This window comes from Erpetoichthys calabaricus, chromosome 4, assembly GCF_900747795.2.
Source record: "Erpetoichthys calabaricus chromosome 4, fErpCal1.3, whole genome shotgun sequence".
NCBI lineage: Eukaryota > Metazoa > Chordata > Cladistia > Polypteriformes > Polypteridae > Erpetoichthys > Erpetoichthys calabaricus.
The window spans coordinates 207,569,557-207,594,729 of record NC_041397.2 but is presented as its reverse complement, the minus strand read 5'-3'; the positions used below and the strand labels follow the sequence as shown (position 1 = coordinate 207,594,729).

Genomic DNA, 25,173 nt, shown 5'->3' with positions numbered 1-25,173 from the left:
CTGTCCTAAAAACAAAGCAAATGACATTGTGCATGTGTTAGCAAATTACAAAAACAATATGAAATATATAGCATTAACAAATGGAACAATCAATGTACATATCCTGTACTGCTACAAAATTTTTTTTTATTATTTGCTCCATACATATTGATCGTAAGAGCAGTTCTCTCAGAACTTTTGTCTATCAGGTTGATCAGTATTTAACTAAATAAAATATATATCACTCTTTCTAATATTTAATGGCTAACACCAGTGGCATACTTTAGCATTTTACCTTTGAACCATCAGGGGGAAAGTCAATTCGAGGCTTCTGTCGCCCAAATCCTGAATCTGTTGTTAAGCAGGTATGTCTCCCATTAAGTTGTGTGGGTGCAGTGAGGCCCAGTTTTGGAGAACGGTCTGCAGGAGGCCGACAGTCTGTGTGAAGGCCAGGACCCACATTCTCACGTGGGCACCACGCCTCAGCGGGCATGTGGAGTTCTCTCGAGGGCAAACTTGGAGTGCTGTGAGGATGACGTAAGGGCCGTGAATCTGGCGGAATTGGTGGAGGCCTCTCTGGGGGTGGAGGTGGAGGTGGGTCTCTCTGTGGGGGCGGAGGAGCTGGGAGGGGCTTATCTTGTTTTCTTACCATACACGGAGAAGACTAAAAGAAAAAGAAAAAAATATATTTTTTATTCTTTTAGCTGAAATTTGACTTTTAATTAGGAAACTACACAGACAACCTTTGCAAACGTTTCTAAATGTGAGTGGTTTAATATGATTACCATTAAAACTCCAGAATATAAAAAATTTGCAAACTTATGCAACTTTATTTTTTATTTGTAAAATATTTATTAAAAGATTATAGAAAAATGCTGCCATGATTTGCATAGAGTTCAATTTAAAGTTAAAAAAGGCTTAAATAACAATGGACAAAGATTTTTCTGAACAACTTTGGATTTAAATGAATGATTTTGGCCTACTGATCAAAAAATTACCCTTACATGTTTCTACTGTGTACTTTATTACTGCAATCAATTTCCACTCCATAAGCAGAAGAGTGCGACACATAAACAACTTACATACCCAATAAAGATATCTTGTCCTCCTCTTCATACAAAACTTGGATTGATGAAAACATTTGTGAAAACAACTAACAAAGAAGGTAAATGACTTAGCTATTTGAAATATTTGATATTTCCACGAATAACTGTTGCCAAGATTAAGGAAAGCATTTTTGTTGGTCCACAGAGCAGACAAATCTTCAATGACAAAAATTTCAAAGGTCTGCTAGTGAGGTCAGAGGAAGATATTTATTAAGGTTGAGAATTTTTTTCCCCAATTACATGGCACCTGGCACCAAACTACTACGTCTGGATGAGAACATGCTTCAAGTATACAACAGCATAGAAGAGTAACATGTTAATAAAGAATAATTTCCACATCCACTTTTGGACTTCTTCCCTGCTAATCTTGGTGCAGAAGTCCGAAATGAGACGCAATGAATTTGAAGTGTCTTCATTTTCAAAGCTTTTGACTGTGGGCTAATAATTATTCCTTCCTTTCAAGCTGTTTTTATTCACACATTATTTCTATTCATTACTATAAATTATGAATAATTATTTGAGTTTTCTGAATATAAAATTTTGTATAAAAAACATATTGATAAATAAAACATAACTTTTGTGGTGTGTTTTCCATCCCCAGATCCAAAAAGAGGTAAAAGGCCCACATGTTCTCATTAAGAATTCTAGAAAGTTGATTCAGTTCATCTGGACATAGTTCTTTTCCAGGGTGATACGTTACATCACTCATCCAAGTTACTTCCTCAGTCTCGAGACTGAGGAAGTCACTTGGATGAGCGATGTAACGTATCTTCCTGGAACAGAACTATGTCCAGATGAACTGAATCAACTTTCTAGAATTTCCTTACCTGGATTATTGAGCATGCATCAAGACATTCTCATTAAGAAATTGTTGAGTTATATTGTCTCTAGTCTTCTTCTTGCCTTTTTGGCACATATTCTGTACTAAACCCAGCCTTTAGTAGATTAGTATTGTATGGAACCAAACTGGTTGTTGGTATGATAAAGGCAAAGAAAAAGAAAACTCAGGCCAATGTCCTGATGTATCTCTAGACAAACATTTGGTTGGTGGTGCATTGTGTGACTTAAGAGATGTGGCTAGTGGTTATTTTGACAGTGGCATAGCCTTAGTTCCTTTTTTATCTATAATTTCCTTTTACTCTGATAAATTATCTGATTATGCTAAAAAGTTACCAATAATCATGATAAACCTCTTCATTTTGTAATACAATATTTCTCTTTTTCTTCACACATAGAGAAAATACTTAATTATCTTCAAGCTACAAAACAGAGTGCTATTACTTTTAAAAATCAAAGCCTTATATCTAGCTATCTTCTGTCTGCCTGGGCTCCTTTTTATCTTAACTTACTCATCATTTAGTAATAGATTTGAATTAACTACCACAGTCACATGCATTCTAAAGTGAGAGGAAAATTTGTGAACCATGAAGGCAAAATTGTTTCATTGTATGAGTAGATGTAGATTAAATTGTTAACAAATGTCCACCTATCCAAGATACCTTAAGAGACTATAAGCAGGTGTGACTCAGACATACAGAAATACTTCAAACCTGGTCCTGGGAGGTACTTAGGGACCTGATCACCGAGTACTTGTTCAATCATATGTATGAAAGTGGAGGTGACATGAAATTGTTGATCACAGGGGCTTATTCTGTAGCAGACAAGTGCTGTTCTTCAGAAGCATAGCTAATGCTGCACTGCTTGTAAATTTTAATTTGATGTTGTGCTCTGATGCCTGGCAGCCTCATACACTATAAAGACAGGCATTTGGTCTTTTAACTTCTTTTTAAGCCTCTTTCAATTTTTTGACACTTTCCTAAAGTAATCTCTTAAACCAGAGAGTGTGGCTTTACTATATATAAACTATGTCCCCATCCAGAACACTTTAACAACACACACAAGACTTGGGCAAAAACTGAGAAGGCGGTATAAAAGGCCTGAAGCATTCTGTCACAGTGCCCGCACTGAATGGGTGTTCTTTGTAAACTTGGTATTTGATTTACTGAATTATTGACTTTCTTCTTTAACAGCTTCTGTTACCTAAATTTACTTCATTGTTTTATGTAGTATTCTAACTAATGTACAAACCACTTTGGGCTAGTGCTTATTAAAATGCACAATGCAAAATAAAGTTGTGTTACCATTGCAAATGAAAGGACAGACAAGAAAGACAATTTAACAGAGTCAATACAATTTCAATTAAAAAATTCCAGCCTATATGGAAACTTCTCAGTGCCATTAACAACTGACTTTTGTTAATGTTTGAAATATCATTCTGTCCACACTCCTAACAAATACAACAATAAATTTAAACACTTACTTTAGGTGACCCTGTTGGGCTGCCACATGGAGAGCGGATCACTCCTTTCTGTATCAAATCCAACCGAGGAGGGACAGGGGGAAGATTAAGGTGTTGTATCTGCAAAGGATCAGGAAGGGGCTTCCGCCTTTGTGTTAAAGGTGAAGAATTCGGTGATGTCACTGGGGAATTCTGACTTTCAGCGTACTGAATGCAAACAAAAGGACAATATCAGTATTTACTATATGAATAAAAAAAAATTTTAAATAAAGAAAATAAATATGCTTACTAATGTGTTGCATGTCACTGAAATTTTCAAAACTTTTCTGTTTTCTTCTCCCTCCTTACATTTCTAACTCATTTTATATTCTAACATAGAAATAAATACCATTCTGGGTAGGTGAAGTGACAAATAATATCACTGCTCTACTACGGGATTCAAACTTAATACATACTATCATGAAAACGTCCGGTAAGTATTAACAGTTAAGTTAGTCAGTGCTACTAATACTCAGTACATTAGCAAAAGTATTTTAGTTCTGACCACAAATAAAAATAAAGAGCTTTAACTGACATATTAAAGCTTTGTGCAAAGTACTATCTACCCCATGACTCATAGACCGTGCATATCACAAAGACATAATGAGGTGATGAATAAAATCTTTCTTATGTGTGATCAGTGAATCATAGTTGCATTATTAACTACTGCACCTTGGTCCAAACAGAATATAAAAGATGGTATAACTATTAATGCTGCTTTGCTGTATATAGAGTGGTCTGTAATGGCCTATTTAGACTTGTTTTGGTATATCAAATATAGATGGAAACTGTACACTTTAAAACCACATATCTACAAAGTATGGGAAATGCTAAACGTGTGTAAACCAAAATGCAGAGTTATTCTGATGAGCATTTAAAATTGATCATCTTCTCTTAAAAAGTAATTTTAACTCATTCACTAGCATTACCCTGTGTAACTGTAGATGTAATCCATTTCACTTTTTTTAAAATATATTACGCTTGCTGTTGGGAGAGGATTCTAATGTATACTATATTGTTGTCTGCCTGTTTAGTTGTTATGCAAAACAGAAAAAACTCTTTACTTGAAAATTAGATTCAAACAGTTGGTCTTGAGTAAAGAAAACACATTATAAGAAAAAGTCAAAAGGACTATATGTACAGTATATACGGGATAATGCAGTTAAATTGTACTCTTAACTTTTTTTATTTACCACTTTAAAATTTAATTTTAACCTTTTTAGAATTTTCTTTGAGAAATGTATTATTATTGGTTTATCAAAACTTTGCAGCTCTCCCCTTACAAGCTGTTACCCATAGCACTCCAAGGATGTAAACTGTGATCCGCACTGCACACAGAGTGCAGAACTGAACCTCTTACGTGAGGGGTGCTCTTTTTCTTTGCAGCAGACTTGTTGAACTTGAGCTCTGCAACATGTATACAAATACATGTATGCCAAGTTTTCAAAAAACAAACAAACACACACAACACTGGGGGGTGACAGCTAGGGGCAGTGTGCCAAAAATCAATAATGTAGGCACTTACCCGCTTCACAGAAGTACTTTAAGGTAAGACTAAATGAATTATGATGGCACATAATAATCTATGATAGAGCACAAACACTTTTTTTTAAATAAATATTATTTTCTGAACATCTGGAGTCATTTCTTGCTCAATGCCCCAAAGTAGACGATATACAGCAGGTGATACATAAACATTTAAAACCGTCATAATCTGCATTCTGATTGATATGCTACTTACTTTTCTGACAGAAGCAAGTCTATTCATAACAAGTAATTCTTCTTTGTCATCATCATCTTCTACATCCAGCATTTGGGAACTGAAATTCTCAATAAAATTGCTCTTAGCACCTTCATCACGTGGATCAAAAGGGTCCACAATAATTGGTTCTGTCCCCTTGATTTCACATCGGCAAAATGGACATCCTTGCCCTTCAGATTCCTAGACAAAGAGATTTAGAGGCAGTTCTGTGATTAATGTGTAACAGAACACAGCATGACTGCTATAAAACTTAAAACTTTTAGATATGGTCCTTGCAATTAAAAAAAGAAGGACTTATAGACTATACTATAGACAGGCAAACAAACATACAACAGCTTTTAAAGCACAAAATGTCTTAACTGAGGCTTACCCTAAGATGTAAGCTACAGGCACCTTTTGAGGGGGGTAACACCCTGAGACAAAAATGAGCAAGTAACTTTGCTCTATGCATATCTCCCTACCATTGACAGCCATGGAGCTACATTTTAAGGAAAAAAGATTTTGAGGAGATGGTGTTGAGGAGGGTTGGAGTGAGCTGAGCTGCGTGATATTTTTCTTGGCCAGATTGAGTTACTAGTCCAATGAGTGTTAATGTAAATTGCAAAAATTGCTAATATAAACTTACTAAGTCAAGTAGTCATCCCTCTTGATGAAATCAGACTGTTCACCATAATGACTATTAGTTTCTTTATGTCACAAATTCAGTATCTAGACTGTTTCTTTTCAGAAACATCACATAGGCACATTTTACCTGACACAAGTCTGAAAAAGTGTGGAAAGTTGTGCCATGTGAGAGTGCTTGTATAAACAGCCACACTGCTGTTGCGTCCACGCGCTCTTTGATGTTTTTGTTTTGCCACAAAGAATAATGTTTACAGTGGCTGCATTTATCACTAAACATCTGTGTAATCTTGGAAAATGGCTAAAAAAAACTGGGGGAAAGCCATGTTAAAGGTAGTTTCCTTCCAGCCTCCAAGACTACCTCGCTAAACTTGCCTCCACTGGATGAACCTCCTAACTGCATAATGTTGAAAGACCAGTCCACAATGCTGGTTGTTGAAGGGGAGCCTTTCCTCTACATGACAACAGAGAAGTCCCAATTTCTCTCTTATATCTCAAATATAGGCTTATGTGCAGAAACATTTCCCTTAATGACCTCATGAACAGTTTCCTTATTAGGTAATTGATAAATAAACTATTTTATATCATGAAGAATTCAAGGGTTGATGGCTATATACAGTACAGATTCAAGAATGTTTCAGTGATATTGGTGAAAAAGTGGGTCGGAATTTTACTTATGGTCTGGAAAGCATTCTTATTTTTCTCATGTAAAATAATGCGGAAACATTATTTAATATCTGTTTTTTCATTTTCTAACCCGTTTTTATTAACAGATTATAAATGGATAGATAGAGAAGACTATACAAACTCTAATAAAGTAAATTTAAAAGAAATTAGTGTTCATGTTATGACCTTAGATTAACAGTACTTAAATAATATAACGTCCAATAGAAAAATATTTAAGATAAATTAAACATAAGTTAAATATTTCAAAATACAGAGGATGTTAAATACACACAACTTGACTTTCAAAATTTTTCTCTAGGTTTCATTTGTAGTACAATAAATACAAAACTAAAAATTAAACCAATTTGCAAAATAAATTAATCAAAGCCAATCAAACCATATAAAAGTGAGATAAATGGCAAACTAATGTTAAAATGAGAAAAATGAAGAATAACATTTTCCTAACTTGTGAAAATGTCAAGAACAAATGCTTTCTAACTAAATAAAATCCACTATAAATATTAATAAAACTAAATAATGCAGTGAGCCTCTTTCCTCTGAACTTTTGATGATCAGCCTAAACAGAAATTAAAAATAAGCAACTGATTGGGCTGATCCATGTAAGCTATAATTAATCTTTTTAAATGCTGAAATGAGACATCAATGCATAACTCAATGCAACAGCCTAAAGCCAAAGTCTTCAGTATATGGTTATCCCACACACTCCATAGATTGGTGCCCGCCTTCACTAAAACCTCTGATCAAAGCAGAAATGGTGTGACTGCTAAAACAAACTTTGAGTCTGTGGAGCAGAAAACGAGTCACTTCGTACTGGATGGCCATGTCACAACAGCGTGCAGTGTAATGGGTTTACTCCCTTTGCTTGATTAAAAATAGAAAAGACGGGCATTTACATGAGTGAAGAGAATATTACCTACTAGATAGATAGATAGATACTTTATTAATCCCAATGGGAAATTCACATTCTTCAGCAGCAGCATACTGATACAATAAATAATAATAATACAGGTGAAAAAAACAGACAATAACTAGTTATTTAGCCCGTTACAATAACGGGCGCTAGAACAGTAGTGCATAAACATTAGTAGGAACAGTCTATATTAAATGGCAATGTTTACTTGTTGATGTTTAATTGCTGAGCTGACTGTTCTTCGTGGGCTGCCGCCATGTATTGTGTGTCTTTAATTTTCTGTGACAGTAATACTGTCTTGTACGGCTCTATTCAATACGGGCGCGCACAAAAAGGCGAGCTTCAAAAGGGCGACCTCAATTGAGTGCGGCGAATAAAGGCGTTCGTAGATAATTTAGTTCAAATGGCTCTGGAATATGTGAAGAGCAACAAAGGTGCAGATCTTTATTTACGCGCGCCTTTATTCGCTGCGCCCAATTGAGGTCGCCCTTTTGAGGCTCGCCTTTTTGTGCGCGCCCTTATTGAAGGATACCGTCTTGTACGTCCGCTGGTTTGTACGTCCATAATATACCTTTAATTTTCTCTGCCGGTAATACAGGCGTGCGCGTCGGGAATATGCCTTTAATCTCCTCTGACAGTAATACTGGCTTGTATGTGGCTGTAATATGCGTCACTGTATTGTGTACCTTTAATTTCCTCTCGCAGTAATACTGGTTTGTATTTCAGTAAAACGCCTCTAACTTTCTCTGACAGTAATATCGCGTGTCACACCGTGCCCCGCGCATGCGCACTTCATCAGAAGACACCCACACACAGATACCTGGACACACACAGGGATTTTATATATATACAGTAGATAATACTTGGCAATGATAGCCATTTTGTAAGTGAATAAATTAATAAATGCTAGATAATGCATCTAATACAAAACCTGCAACATACTAAGGTATAACATATTGTTTATTAATAAAGATTGTGCTTTGAATTACGATTCTTTCAACTTTTATCAATTCTTAATGCTTCATGCAGAAACATTATGAAAGGCATCTTTCTACTACTGCAAAGCAAACAGAAGCTTATGCTTTTAATTATAGATGTATGCTAAAAAGTAAAGAAACTAAACTGCTTTAAAGGTTACACCATGAGCCAATATGGATGATTAAAAACAAAGGAAAGGTTAAATGTATTAAATCAGACTAATATTTATTGTCTCACTCCTATTAAAAAAATATTCTGCTTTAATAACATTAAAACCCTGTTAAATCATCCATCAGTATTATACTAGACAAAGAAAAATATTTTCAATACTATGTATTTCATGAATTAAAAAGACTGTGCTACAGAAAACACATCTGCTGTATTCTGCCCAGCTCTCTCACTGTCTTTTTTTCCTTATCTGCCTTGATATTCAGTGTTTAAATATGTGCCACTTTAATATATATGCCACTCTTTTCAAGGTTATTGACTCTTATGAGTAGATTATGATCCTGCTACTTTCACATTTTACTTAAGTCAATAGAAGAAGATACAACGTGTACATCTCGTTGCCAGCATGGCCTACTTAGATACAGCGGCAGCTATGGTGGCTATCACTCCTCAATATGTTGATGTAAATTAGTAAGCATGAATAGCTGCCTGTGCATTTGATCCACATCATGCCATAACATAACCTTTGTTAACTCGTGCTGTAGTGTGGTTTCTTGGAACACAAAGTTCTGAAAGATGCCCCTGGTCCATTTATGTAATGCCAAGGCATTATACTTCACTCTCTTTTTTCCCCAACTAAACTCATTGCCATTTATTTTTAATTGCTTATTCTACTGCACTTGAATCGTTTTAAGCCTTAAACCAACTTTGATTCATTCTCGGGTAGTCTCTTCTAACCATGTTCACAGTGTGGTTGCATAACATACTAACCTGCTCACATACCATTTAAAACTGTGAGAATAGTCTTCTAAGATTGTTTTAGAGACATTTTAATGAAACACTTATTCTTGCTGCCACTTAAATAAAATAGGCAATCATTTTTTATAAGAATCAAAAATGTCCATACATCCTAAATTTTAAGCCCCTGAATCTAGAATTTTGGGTTTGGGAGCAAAAACCGATTTGTTTTCCTGAGCTTACTAGGAAAATTGTTTCTTTCATAATGATTTTACTTCAAGTATCTATTTGATATTGAGCAGACAGGTGCGATTGGAACTAAGCTGGACAATTCTATTTAAGTCATTTGCATCTGTAGCAGACTTCCTTTTGTGTTAAACGGGTTCTGTAAACTATTTCCAAAACATTTTATAGACTAATTAATTCTTATTAACAGAGATTATTTAATACAGACAATTAATGATTAGTGATAACTAAAAGAACACAGCATTTTTACTGGTTATGCTGCAAGATAGCTCAACTGACATCTAAATATGTTTCTTAAAATAGTACTGTCTACCTCAGAGAACAATTCCACATGCTCATGCTCATCTTATTTCAACAGCACTACATAAGTCCAAGATTTCAACCTTTCATACTGCTTTAAATACAGAATAAAAAATGTTTCATTATATTTACAAGTGGTGCAGAAGATCTCAACATATAATGGCATGATAAAGAGAAATAAGTGCTCATGACAAGATCCATTAAAAATCCATTGATTTTTAAAACTTTTTGTAGTGCACTTAAAAAAAAAAAAAAAAAAAAAAGCTACACACCGTCAATCCCTAAAGTTACTTGGTTTCTTTTGCTTGCTTGCTTGCCTTGCACAATCTCCAGATTGACTGTTTAAAACCAAAGAGTAGTACTGTTTCTCTTCTTGGGATTTTCTTTTCAGTCCAAATGTTTGAAAAGTCCCCCAGTTACAACTGGCACTGTGCACTGTGTGCAATGACAGTATCATACTGAAACCTCACAAATCATTGCAATAAAGCAAATGAGAAGTAATTAAAAAGGAACAAAGAGTCTCAGGTATGCACACATGCTTTAGTGATGTGCTCTTTATAGCACTGTTTTTTGAAAATGCAGAGTGATCAGTAGTGGGGAGTTTGATTTTAAGAAACACAATAAATAAAATATGTTAACATGCAGTGTGGTTCATTATATTGAAACTGGTAATATTGTAGGACAAAAAGAATTGCTTCATTTTGTGGGAGTTCTTCCTTTGATATTGTAGCAGCATTTATCAATTTAGTTATCTTTTCACTTCAATATGTTTTGTTAATTTCATTTTCAGTGCTAATTTTAAGTTTAAAGCCAGTACTGAAATTAAAAAAAAACTTTAATTACGTAATTTCCGCATCCTTTACAACTCTGACATTTATTTTGTAAAGTACAGGCATGAGGTATCATATTACACATATAAATATGTGTATGTGCTCTGAATATGCCCTCCATGTACCGGTATATTGCACTATATAAGACTAAACTGAAATGAACTGATATTCCTGACAATTTTAATCAGCTGAAATTAAAATTAAAAATAGTCCTCAGTTGCTGATACATATCAAAGCATGAAAGATGAATAAGAAACTAATTAAACAAAAACATTTTGATAAAGTCAGGAGTTGACTTTTAAATAAAGAATTGCTAGGAATTACAATCCATAGCCATGGAATAGTCAGTCAGTCATTCTCCAACCCGCTATATCCTAACACAGGGTCATGGGGGTCTGCTGGAGGCAATACCAGCCAGCACAGGGCGCAAGGCAGGAACAAACCCCGGGCAAGGCACCAGCCCACCGCAGGGCACACACACACACACACCAGGGACAATTTAGGATCGCCAATGTACCTAACCTGCAAGTCTTTGGACTGCGGGAAGAAACTGGAGCACCCGGAGGAAACCCACTCAGACACGGGAAGAACATGAAAACTCCACGCAGGGAGGACCTGGGAAGCGAACCCAGGTCTCCTTACAGAGAGGAATGTGCTGACAAGATTTAAAAGGCAGAAAACAAATCTTGATCACTAGCTGATATTTATCCTTGGTCCCTAAAACATTTATTAATTACACATACAAACACTTTATATTAGTTTTCAGAGAACTGAAAATGAAGTAGGGAGTTTGGTATTAGAAGGTAAACAAGCTTCACTTTCTGTTAAAGACCAGAAGTTGGCAAATGCTGTTCCATTATATAAAAAGAAAGGGGGTTAATATAGGCAACTATATTGCATAGTGAAGATAATTTCTGAAGAGGGCTAATTGGTTAAGATAGTCTTACTTACCAATTTACAACTAACTTTAAAAGACCAACAAGACTGTTAAATTCTGCTAAGAAAAAGAAATAAATATAATAGTTCAATGTAATTTACAGGGGTGCCAGCAAAGAAGTATACCTGCCAAGCAGTTAAACAGGAGGTGCACATCAGGTGTCCACAAGGCTCAATCTTCACATCTTTATCATTCTCTGCACATATTTTACACAACTGAAATGTGGAACCCATCTCACAGTATAGTTCATACTGCTCCTACAAAACAAAGCACAAGGGTTACAAGGAATAATGTTGAAGATAAAAACCTAGCAAAGAACATAAAGAGTATAAACTGGCACGGTTATGGAAATAGTATTTTGATAAGAGCCTACCTGCGTAACTTTTATGTGATCATGTGGTGTAGGTTCACATAAACCTGTTAAATCGGGGTTATAAGCTCTGCCATCTGGGTAAAGATAACTGTGGAATGAATAAAAAATATATTTTTTTGGTTTAAAAGTAATAATTACAACAGCAGTAATAGTAATAACTTAAATATTGCATTAACTGATAAGGCTGTCATTTTGCTGGAAAGTTATTTACATTTAGACAATGACATTCTGGTCTAACCATTATTTATTGTAAGACGTAACAATCATACATATGGTTATAAAAACTGAACTAATTATGTTCTCTGATCCTTTTATGTGAACTGTATAAACCAAGTCAAACATGTCAAAATGGCTTCATTTTTACTATCTTAAATGATTCAAAATGCTGTCAGCAATTCATTTTCTTAACTCATTAATTTAAGACTATACCATCCAAGATAATCATCATACTCCTCAACTTTGGACATTGTGTCACCCTCTACAACTGGATTTTGGACTTCCTAACCAACATGCCTCAGCATGTGTGTTCTGGCAACATCACATCCTCCATACAGACCTCAACACTAGCAGTCCACAGGGTAGTGGGCTGAGACCCCTTCTCTGCTCCTACTCCATCTCTGATTGTGTTGCCAGTCACAGCTACTACTCAATCAATTAAATTTGCTGATGACCCCACCATCCATCGTGGGCCTGATTACCAACAGTGACAACATAGCCTACAGAGCACAGGTCTACCTGCCAGCACAATGGTGCCAGGACAACAATCTCTTCCTTAATATCATCAAAACCAAAGAACTGGTCATAAGGAATCAAAGTTTCCAACATTGCCATGCCATGTACATTGAAGGGATTGTTGTTGAGAGGGTTATCAGCTTTAAACTGTCTGAAGTGACTTTCACTGATGATCCTCAAGTGGGCACAGCACATTTCAGTGGTCATCAAGAACCACCACCTTTACTTTCACAGACATTTGACAGTTTGCATTTCTCCTGTTCTCACAAGCTTCTACATGTCCATAGTGATGTCAGTTCTCGCTAGATGTATCACATCCTGGTAGGGCACATGCTCAGCAACAGAATATAAAGTCCTGCATGTAGCACAGAATACTACCAGCGCCTTGATGTCTTTTATTCGGGACATATCAACACTTGCTGCCTTAGAAAGCCAAATGGTAGTAGACCTCAGCTGTTCTGCACAGTCCTTTTTCCGACTGGTAACTTCTGGAGCATTCATGCGTGCACAAGTAGATTCAAAGACAGTTTCTATCCATAGAACTGTAAGTCATAATAAGAAACACTGAATGCATTTTTGTACACAGTACATATACTACTGTATATAAATAAGGTGCAATCTAAATATTCTTGTTTTTAGTTTGTGTGTCTTTCATTGGCAATGTGCCACTGTCACTGTTCCAAGGACACAAGTAAGAAGTCCACCGCATTACATATACATGATAATACATTTCAGCTTGAACTTAAGATTCAAAGACAAACTGGACCACAGTGCTATAAATTTGTAAAAGCATTCACAATCCACATAGACAGTATTCAGTCCAGGATACAAACTATGAAGATGTAAGGTAGCAGTGTTAACCACTTCCCATATCATTAACTTCCAAAATACAAGGTTTTATCTGAACAAAACAAAAATGTATAATTTTTTTCAATAAGAAGGGTGACCACCATTATTCTGGGTTTACGTGCTGAGGAACAGATGGGTAGAACAAGTTTACATTTATGTCTTTAAAGTCATAGTTCCTACTGTGATACTTCACAGAAAATAATGCTACCCAAATGAGCTAAGGAGTAACATAAATTTACCTTTCATCTTATTCAATAATGCAGTATGGCTAAACTGTATTTGAAGCGATGTGATACCTGCTTAAGGCATTTAGTTTAGGTTTTTTTTAATTTTTACAGTATCTTTAATTGCTTTTTTGTATATTAAGTGACAAAACAGCAGGAACCTCATAATTCTCCCAAAATGCTTACCAGCAATTTATGTAGTAAAGTGGGAAAATGAGACATAACAAGTGGCATCTATGAAAATTCTCTCCGAGTGAGGATGTGACAGGACAGATTCCTGGTATAAGACCATTGCTACTGGAATAAAATTTCTCTTGAATAACAGACTGAAAATGGTTTATTATACTACAATATTAAATAATAGTTTTTCAGCAACCATGCTTCTTTTCAGTGCAAAAATCATAATTTAGGAAAACTGTTAAATAACTGATAACTGATATGGAAAACAAATAACAAAGACTTAAGTGGCTTTTCATATTATTTAAACGAGCAAAGATAAAATTATTTAAGTACACTGTTGTCACTAACAGTATCTGATTATGAATGGAGCTAGTCAGTCATCCTTTAATACTTATAATAACTCCAAAAATAAAGATAACAATTTGGGATTTAAAGCTGCTAAACATATTGATTTCTTCGATGTGCAAACAAACTTCTGCTTTCTTATACAGACAACTCATTTTTATTCCTCTAAATCCAGATCAGCTTACAATAAAAGATTCTGAATACAGGAATCAAGGTGATAGCTGTGCCAGAATGCATTAACTAGTGAAATCCTGAGGCACAAGACAACAGCCTATTCTACTCGCAATTCAGCACGAAGCAATGTGGAGGAGCAAGTGTAAGATTACGATAACTTTGAAAATATGAACAATCAATGAAAAGTAGCTATCACAGAAGTAAATAGATATGCAGACGGAAGTGGGATGTCTAGCATATCCCTACTTGAGACATTGGGAGCTAAGATGGATTGCTTTTATCTTGAATGAGTGAGGTTGGCTGTTACAACTGGTATTTATTTGATACTGACCAGAGCAAAGACACAAAGAACAAAAATCAAACATTGAAATAGAAGCTTCCTGCCTTGTACTGGTCATACTAGGAATAGACAGATTGAATCTTTTTAAATGGTCCACCAGATATATGATTTCTCTCAGCATGGACACACAACAACAGCAATATTTATTTCTATAGCTTTACAATAAGTTAAAGAAAAAAAGCAAAACAAAAAATTAGAAATAAATATTTGAATGAAACACCAAAAACAAGTAAAAAAGAATAAATCAATACATACTTAAATAATATACAATTAACAGATAAAGAGGAGTACTTAAATATGGATTCATTTTTTTAAGTCTCTCATGATTATATTGATAAATCTGATACTATGGTCAGATGGCCAGGGAAGACAGAAAAATAAAAAAACTCAAAATCTGGCGAGATGCTAGAGAAAAAAAAATCTGCAGGGATTATATGGCCAGCCTTCACTGGGCATTGTACCTAACATAAATGTGCTTAAGTAGTTCCTGTTTTTAAGCAGTCCCACAGTGAGCCTAACGGTTGAAAACCTTATTTCACAGTAATAAGTTTTCAGAATATGTTTTTGACCCCTCAGGTAACAACAGAAATTTCTATAGATTAAACAATTAAGTATAAGTGAACAGAAATGTGAGGGAGACAGAGCAGTGTGAGTCATGCAGTTTATAGTCATCTGTGCTAATCATTCAGATTAAAATGAATTCCCTTTCCTCACATGTGCTTAGTTATTTTTAAAAACTCAAAAGAGATGATTAGGTTACATGTGCATTATTATTTCTTTAAGTAGCCTTCACCCTAATTACATCTTGAATTTCAAATGAATGGAATACAGTATTCTAAATAATTCCTTCCATTTCAATGTGAAATACAAAAACCAGCAAATTTTAAAGCAAATACTCTTCCCTGCCATTAACAATTTTTAACATTATTTTAAAGGCAATGACATTCTGGACTTCACAACCTTCCTCCATGATTTAAAATGAAAATAAATTAAAGGTCAATGGCAATAGATAGATAGATAGATAGATAGATAGATAGATAGATAGATAGATAGATAGATAGATAGATAGATAGATAGATAGATAGATAGATAGATAGATAGATAGATAGATAGATAGATAGATAGATATAGATAAGTTGATGACCCACACATAGCTGATACAATTAAATTCAAATAACCTGTTCAGTTAGGCCCAAAGAGAGGCTATAGGTTTCATTGTTTTGACTTTATATATGGTATTTTGATTTCTCCCTTTACTCATCTTTCCTTTGTATTTAATAATTTAATATATTCATTTTTGTACATTAATAATTTCCAAGGCATTTATAGCATCAGGAGTTTACTACAATAGCACACCCTTACGATTCATAATGTTGTAATCAGTAACAGAGCAATAGCCCTAGTATTATCATATATTAGTTTAAATGAATCATATCTATACTAATAAAAGGCAAAGCCCTCACTGACTCACTCACTCACTGACTGACTCACTCATCACTAATTCTCCAACTTCCCGTGTAGGTGGAAGGCTGAAATTTGGCAGGCTCATTCCTTACAGCTTACTTACAAAAGTTAGGCAGGTTTCATTTCGAAATTCTATGCATAATGGTCATAACTGGAACCTCTTTTTTGTCCATATACTGTAATAGACTGCAGCTCGATGGCCGTGGGAGGCGGAGTTGCGTATCGTGTCATCATGCCTCCCACATAATCATGTGAACTGACTGTGAACACAGTATGTAGAAAACAAGGAAGAGCCCCAAAGAGCGCTGAAGAAAACATTCATTACACAATTGAGAAGGCAGCGAAACAAGAAGCGAGCGAGTGACGCATACAAGCATATTCATAAGTGCAGCTACTGCGGAAACAAAGCACGGTGTAAACCGTAAGTTTAAATTAAGTTTATAGAAACGCTCCCGCTGCCGTTTGCAATACCATATTCGCGACATACAAGTTTAATGAGAAGACACGAGGTATAAACGAGACTTTTGATCACTTTGTAACGGAGTTAAAATTGCTGTAGAGAGAAACTTTTAAGTGCCGGGTCTTAGCTAACATTAAATAAAGCGGTGGACATCGCAACATCACATAAGAGAGTGGCTCACATGAACTGACTGAACGCAGCATGAGTGATCACTTCGATGAATCAAACCTGTTCAAAAAACACATTACACAATTGATAATGTAGGAAAAGAATATGAAGAATATGAATATGTATATATATGTGGATGTGTATATGTATATATATATATGTATATATGTATATGTAGATATGTGTATATGTAGATATGTATATATATGTATATATGTATATGTATATATATGTTTACATAACCTCTTTAACACACTACTTCTCCGCTGCGAAGCGCGGGTACTTTGCTAGTATATACAGTACATATACACATCCACATATATATATATATATATACACATATCAACATACAGTATATATACACATACATATACACACATACATACACACACACATATACATATATACATATACACATACATACATACACATACATATATACACACATATATATATATATATATATATATATATATATATATATATATATATACACATACAGACACATATATATACATATACATATCTACATATATATACATATCTACATATATAGATACATATATAAGCGGCGAAGTACTGCTTTTAAATTTTTATTAAGAAGAAAAGAAAACCTTTTTAAATTGAGGGAAAATATACCAATAACAATTTGTTAAGGATCTGTTTTTTTGTGAAGCTGCCTTTACACAGCCTCTCTGCTGTTTTATAAACAAACGCCATATAAGGCCGTCCTTTCTCCTAGCTTAGCGGTTCTGTATTCTTTTATTGTTCGTTTATAACGATTGTTATAGTTATTGTGTAGCTATTTGAGACTCACTGTTCTGTTCAGGTACCCATTTCCTTTATGTAGTCCGCGGATTCTCCGCTATTTTTTGTTCGTTTATTACGATTATAGTTATTTATTGATTCCCTTCTTTAGCCGACTGCCTGCTCATATAAGGCGCTCTGCTGTTTTTTTGTGAAGCAGCCTTTACACGGCTTTTCTGCTGTTTTATAAATGAATGCCATATAAGGTCTTCCTTTTTCCTTGCTTCACCAAGGAAGCAGCCTTTTTATTTAATCCACGGGTTCTCCGCTGTTTTTTTGTTTGTTTATTACGATTGTCAGTTCAGCACTCCGGTTGTAATATGACCAAGCTGTGCAAGCTTACTGTTGAGAATGCAACGTATAGTTATACAGGAGAAAAGCAATCTTGCCTCAAAGTTCAGTCAGTTCACGTGAGCTGCTCTCTTGTGTGATGTTGCGACGTCCACGGCTTAATTTAATGTTAGCTAAGACCAGGCACTTAAAAGTTTCTCGCTACAGCAATTTTAACTCTGTTACAAAGTGATCCAAAGTCTCGTTTATACCTCGTGTCTTCTCATTAAACTTGTATGTCGCGAATATGGTATTGCAAACGGTTGCGGGAGCATCTCTATAAACTTAATTTAAACTTACGGTTTACACCGTGCTTTGTTTCCACAGTAGCTGCACTTATGAATATGCTTGTATGCGTCACTCGCTCGCTTCTTATTGTTTCGCTGCCTTCTCAATTGTGTAATGAATGTTTTCTTCAGCGCTCTTTGGGGCCCTTCCTTGTTTTGTACGTACTTTGTTCACAGTCAGTTCACGTGATTACATGTGTGACGTGATGACGCAATACGCAAGTCCGCCTCCCACGGCCATCGAGGTGCACTCTATTACAGTATATGGACAAAAAAGAGGTTCCAGTTATGACCATTATGCGTAGAATTTCGAAATGAAACCTGCCTAACTTTTGTAAGTATGCTGTAAGGAATGAGCCTGCCAAATTTCAGCCTTCCACCTACACGGGAAGTTGGAGAATTAGTGATGAGTGAGTGAGTCAGTCAGTCAGTCAGTGAGTGAGTGAGTCAGTGAGGGCTTTGCCTATTATTAGTATAGATATATATATGTTTATATGTATATATATGTATATGTAGATATGTGTATATGTAGATATGTATATATATGTATATATGTATATATATGTTTACATAACCTCTTTAATACACTACTACTCCGCTGCGAAGCGCGGGTATTTTGCTAGTTAATAGATAAAAGGAGGATTTGATAAAGAGGAAAATAATATTGTAAAAACAACAGAATTTATTATCACGCTGTTCAACAAAACACAAAATGACTGAACAGCAGTTATCTCGTAAAAAAAATACAACAGGTCAATTCTGACAAAAAAGGAATTAGTTTAGTATTTCACAAATAAAACGTAAAATGTACATTTAATACAGCTATTGCTATTTGAAAAACATTTTTATTCAAATAACACTTATTTGCACTTTCTAAATAAATTAAAGGTGTGTCACCACATACTGTATAGTATATATATATATATATATATATATATATATATATTTCCCTCTCTCTTTGAATATATACGTACAATCCTTCTCTGCAGCCATCAATTAAGGCCTGAAAAAGAGGTTTGTTGTGTGGAATTGTTTGAAGTATATTTCCATCGCTGGTGACATAACCAATGGCCCATTGCCCCAAACGAGTGCAACTCAATCGAAAGATGTAGCTGAAATGAAAGAAAAAGGTATCCATTGATCATTTTGGACATTTTAAACAAAAAACATTCAGATAATTGTTAAGTGATAATAATACTACAATTTTACATTTGTATTTTGAACTGGTTGTACATTGTAGTAAATCCTTCGGCAATATGAGGTTTAAGGAATTAACATAGGTCACAGTCTGGCAGCTAGATATTTTTAAGAAATGGCAGTTGAAAAATGACAGCAATTGTAAAATATGCATGGCAAAAAACAGGTCAAAAACATTATGACAGGTCAAATGTCTCCTACAATGTAAAATAAAGATGCAATCAATACTGATTCTCCCTGAATGGATGCATTACTTAATAAACTCACTTTGTAAACTCATATTTATATAAAATATAAAAAAATCAGTGATTTACTAGAAGCAACCTGTTCTGTAGAGATTTACAGTAGAACACCCTGAGTGGATGTCACTCTTTCTTAAAGGGCAACAAACTGTTTAAAAATGAACTGCAAATAAAATTGTACATGGTCATTTAGCTGTCTTGCTGGATTCGTCAATTTTGCACTGTGAGAAAAACAAGTGCAATCTAAAAGAAGAAGTGGTTGAAATGCAGATCTGGAATATTTCCCATATTAGTAGTGTTAAAAAAAGGAAATTCATCAGCTCAGTGTCAAATCATGGGGTCTCATCTTCAAAGAACAAAATAATCTTCATTCTACTATTACACTATGTTATCGTGTAACCTTCAGTATAAACAACAACTTGTGCATCAGGATAAATGATTAATAATTAACTTTATTAATATAAAATCTTAAGCTTGACAAATGCATACATATAGCTTACATTAGATTAACGATTTACAAAAGGGAGAAATGGTTAGTGGTTAGTGCTAAAATTAGCCTGTAGAAATTAATACATTCAAGAACATTCAAAGTAAAACTAAATACATTCTAAACTGACACGATTTTTGTAAATGAAACGGACACTCTTGACTACAATATGCTATCACAGCTAAATGAATATCCATCATGCCGGATATATCCAGAGTTCATTTACCTGAAGTTAGAAACACCTCTATCCTGCAACTGTCATATGTGTCCACATGTTGAAATATCACTCTTAGAAATGGGGGGTGTTGTAACTGTGATGCAGATGCTAAAACTATACCCATTTGCTGACAAGAACATTAGTATATTTTAGGAATATATTTAAAATTACAGGCGATATAAATTTTTAAAAAAATTGTAACTATGATTTTGTTAATGCATAAGCTGTCTGAATTAAAATATGCTGTTTAGTAATTACTTAAAGAATTTATTCTTACGTAGAATATGTGATTGCAGTTCCATGCAGGGGTTAGTTTCCACCCTGTATCCAGTTCTGTACACCTCACCCTAAATCCAGTTCTGAAGTATTTACTTTTACACAGAGTATGTGATTGCAATCCCATGCAGAGGTTAGTTCCGACTCTGTATCCAGTTCTGTATACCCAGCCGTGAATATAGTTCTGTACATACAGGTGTCAGCCAACTGTGACTCTGGAATATGTGTGGATGGATCAATATAAAAGGAGGGTTGTTTGTACAAATCATCATCATGAAAACCTTACATATTGAATAACATCACCAGCAAAAAGTAAGATTAGGGAAAAAAAGATTTCTCTGAGGAAGACCTGGAGGAGGTTTCAGATAAAAGTATAAAAAATAAATGTGCCCAGGGTATAGAAAGAAAGCCAACCGGTATAAAATAATCAGACATGTGCGTTTCTCTGGATTCCCAAGCCTCATTCTGATCTTGACAATCTGAATACCTTCTGTTCGAAGATCTTAGCATATATGCTGTATCAAATAAGAAAATGGGTGGCATTTACACTGCAGTCATGTTAAAAAGAGATGACAGCTGTCATCTTCCTTACATGTATTTCATTCTTCATTGAGTCACATTTAACCTAATCAAGGTGTGCTGCTTCAGCATTGTGAGAGTTGTGGAATCTTGATTTTAACTTTCCTGGCTGTAAATGGTACAGAAATAAGGCCATGAAACTTAGATATACTGTAACAATCTCAAATCTGCCTAGCTCAATGTGCATTTGTGAGGTGTTGGGGCCTATGCTGGTCTCAATCTACTAGACATTGCATACTAATGCACAAACACAGACTGTCACTGGGCCAATGTGCAATTGCTAATTACCAGAACACACACCTTAAGTGTGCTGATGAAAACTGGAATATCCAGAGAAAAATCCATCCAGACATGAGTAAATGAAGCAAACTCCACACAAACAGTGTCTGGTATTTGAATCCAGGATGCTGATGCCATTAGGCAGACCTGCTAACCTCTGTCAATTCACCTCTGATAACATGTTACAGCCAGGGTAAAAGTAATATAAAATTTTTGTTTGTGATTAGATTCAACCATAATACAAGTAAAAAGGCTCTCTAATAAACCATTAATATCTGCAAAAATTATACATTTTTTTTGCAATTTGCATGTCTAAGGCATATATTGCTAAGAATAACAACCGTATCTCCACAAACTGTCCGCCAATAATCTCAAGTCAAAGCTATTCATTCCAACTAATGGGACCATTATGGTGTTGAAATAGACTTCACTAAAAATCATATCGTGAAAAATAAATTGGTTCCAAAATGAACACAAAATCCTCATGTATCACAAAGGTTGTTGCCTCACAGCTCTGGAGTTAAACATCAGCCTAGGCACTATCAATGTAGAGTTTGCACATAATTTACATGCCTGTGCAGGTTTATTCTTGGGATTCTGTCTTTTCTCCCATATCCTGCAGGCATGTACAATAAGTTAACTAGTGACTCTTAACTGAAAAAGTATAAGCAAGTTAGTGTGGGTGTGTATGTGAATAAGCCCTGTAGTAGACCATTTACTGGACTGAAGCTGGATCCTGCCATGTGCCTCATACTTTGGAGATTGAGCACACCCCCACAATCCTTTAGTAATAGATAGATTGGCAGAAGGGTGAAATTTTAATTAATCACCTGAAGCAACCTTGGATATTCACCACATTTTACGCACTTTATTAGTCATTTAATATCTGCTTCATTTTTTATTATAAAAATAGAATTTCAACTGTTTTACTTAATAAATCAGCCTTTCCTAAGGCAGGTTGCTTTAAAACAATAAAAAAAATTAATGCAAAGACAATGATCTAATCATAGCCCTATTGCCTTGAGTGAGTAATAAATTATCATTATTTCATACATGATGAAACACATAACATAAATAAAAAAAATCCTAGCTCAAGGCAATACAATTATTTTATAACATATGGCAAGGTATTTCATATATGCTTAACTTTTTAAATCACCTTAAGCTGCACCTCCCAGGATCAGCACCATAAATCCCCTACATGCCTCACTATAAAGTGCAAAGGTAAAGTAATTAAAAAGATGGGAATGATAACTTCAAACTACAGCACTAATTACAGAAAAACTCAGACTGAACAGCTGGACTGGTTACCTTCCAGGCTTAGAAATATATTTTTGGAGCCGAGCCTTCACTTCATCGTATGTTAAAAATGCCATGTAGCCAGGATGAGTCACTGCCAGAAAATTCCAGTTCCTTAATATTGAGCTCCAAGGCTGTAAAAAGGGCAAGACACAAAAATATGTCTGACATCAAGAATGTAGTGCAACCAAATACCTAGTGGTCAACTGCACATAAAGTAGAGAAGGTTTGTACAGTAATCACAAGAAATGACAAAGGCATTTAAACGTTAAAAATGATTTGGAAGAACCAAAAAGGTAATTGTTCTTGCAGAGTCTGCTAACCAACAGATCACTACACCATTCACAATAAAATAAATAAAAACTAATTTCCCTGGATAATGAATTTAGTAGCTCAGTGATTAAAATTCCTGCCTCACAGCTTTGGAGGCCTGGGCTAGTTTCCCATAATGACAGCTATCTGAGTGCACATTCTCCCTGTGTTCATGTGCTTTTTTTGTTTCTCTCTCTGGATATTTATTTTTTTTCCTAGATCATAAAAAAAGTGTATAAATATTAGATGTCTCTAAATTGGCCTAATATTAGTGACTGTATGCTGAGTATGCCATCCAAAACTAGCCTGAAAAGGGATAAATTAATTCAGGAAACAATGCATGGATGGATGATTTTAAAGTCAATTAAATACTTTCAACTAAAATCCTCTTTTTTATGGCCTGTATTACATTTTTAATTTTTGTCAACACTAAATTATTAAACATAGCCAAAGATGACTAACATTGTTAATGTGGCTAATTGTGTTGCTTTGGCCTTACTTTGAGGAAAATGTTTATATCAGTAACTCATCTCATTTTCTAAACTATTTTGTTCCTATGAGGGTCAAGGTGGTAATGTGGTGCTGGCCACATCAGACCTTGGTCTACCCCAGGCCTCCATTCAGTGGGTAGTGTGGTACCCTGTACACCCCCTGCGGTTGACACCCAATGAGCATCCTCAACAAACATCTTAATCATCAGAAATTGATTCTCCCAAAAAGTCTTGCATAATAGTAACAGTTTCTGTAATTACTAGAAATTTATATATTTTAAAGAAATTAATGAATCAGAGGTAAATTTAAATAAAATCATTAACAGAAACATCACCAAGTTAGGGAAATTAACTTTATGATTACAATAAAGTACATTTGCAAAACATAATAAACAAATTCAAGTTTAAGCACTTTATTGTCATTGTGTAACACAAAGAAATTACTTTTATGACAACCCCAAATATGCATTTAACAAATAAAATAGAAGTAACAATTTAAAAACAGAATTCACGTTAAACAAAAAGACAGAGAAAATAGACTATTCATACAAGATATGTGAAATATTTTCAAATATGACAAATACAGTGTTAAGTGATCAAGTAACCAGAGAAATTTATTTTTGCCCAATGTACAGCAGCATAAATTGTTATTGCACCTATTAATGAACAGTATATTGCATATTATATATGCTATTACAGTGGAACCTCGAGATACGAGCACCTCTGTATACGAGAAATTCAAAATACGAGGAAAGTATGAGCGAAAAATTCAGCTCTAAATACGAGCATTGGTTCGCGTAACGAGCCACGAGCCAGGCTGTGGGTATAGCTCGCGGCTTAGCAAGGGGGCGTGGTAGCAGTTGCGAGCCGCGATCTGCGGTGTCTGCGTTTCTCACTTAAGTGCACAGGTGGGAAACTGCCCACATCCATGATTGTTCCTGTGGCTGATGGGCTGCAGCTGCCATGTCCTCCCCGCATATATAGAGAAGCGCGAGCCGGTTAAGGGGGAGAAAAAGTAAAAGAAAAGAGAGAGAGAGAGAGAGAGAGAGAGAGAGAGAGAGAGAGAGAGAGAGAGAGAGAGAGAGAGAGAGAGCAAGCAAGCAAGCAGGCAGGCAAGTGCAGGCAAGTGCAGGCTCGCGCAGGCTCGCGTGTAGCTGAACAGGCGAGCCAAACAGCTGAAGCAGGACGGTGTAGAGAAGGTCAGCTGCATTAAGAGTGTCTCGCCTGTTTTAGAGCCCGCATGGGAGAAATAGGTGAGACGCTAACAGAGAAGAAGCATCGGGGATTGTCATCTGTTTTTAAAGACTGCTTCTTGTTGACGTTTTAACCTCGTGTTAAAGGATTGTTATTCTTGTGTATTTTAAACCTCCACTTCACAACTGTTTTAAGGATTATTTATTTAAAGATTTATTGAATGCTCTACTGCACTTTGGACACCTGTTTTGATTCTTTTAATAATCA

At 35.2% G+C, this 25,173-nt stretch overlaps 1 protein-coding gene across 1 annotated transcript in view; it reads right to left on the bottom strand.

Moving 5' to 3' along the window:
- The window catches only part of cblb (Cbl proto-oncogene B, E3 ubiquitin protein ligase), a 211,259-nt gene that overhangs the window by 37,928 nt on the left and 148,158 nt on the right, over positions 1-25,173 (bottom strand). Inside the window, exons 5-11 of the mRNA XM_028800241.2 lie at positions 22,922-23,043; positions 19,308-19,445; positions 11,974-12,061; positions 11,726-11,857; positions 5,165-5,365; positions 3,406-3,591; positions 275-643 (exon numbers count right to left, since the gene is read on the bottom strand). Of these exons, the coding sequence (XP_028656074.1) occupies positions 275-643; positions 3,406-3,591; positions 5,165-5,365; positions 11,726-11,857; positions 11,974-12,061; positions 19,308-19,445; positions 22,922-23,043 (1,236 nt within the window). The remainder of the gene's footprint in view (positions 1-274; positions 644-3,405; positions 3,592-5,164; positions 5,366-11,725; positions 11,858-11,973; positions 12,062-19,307; positions 19,446-22,921; positions 23,044-25,173) is intronic.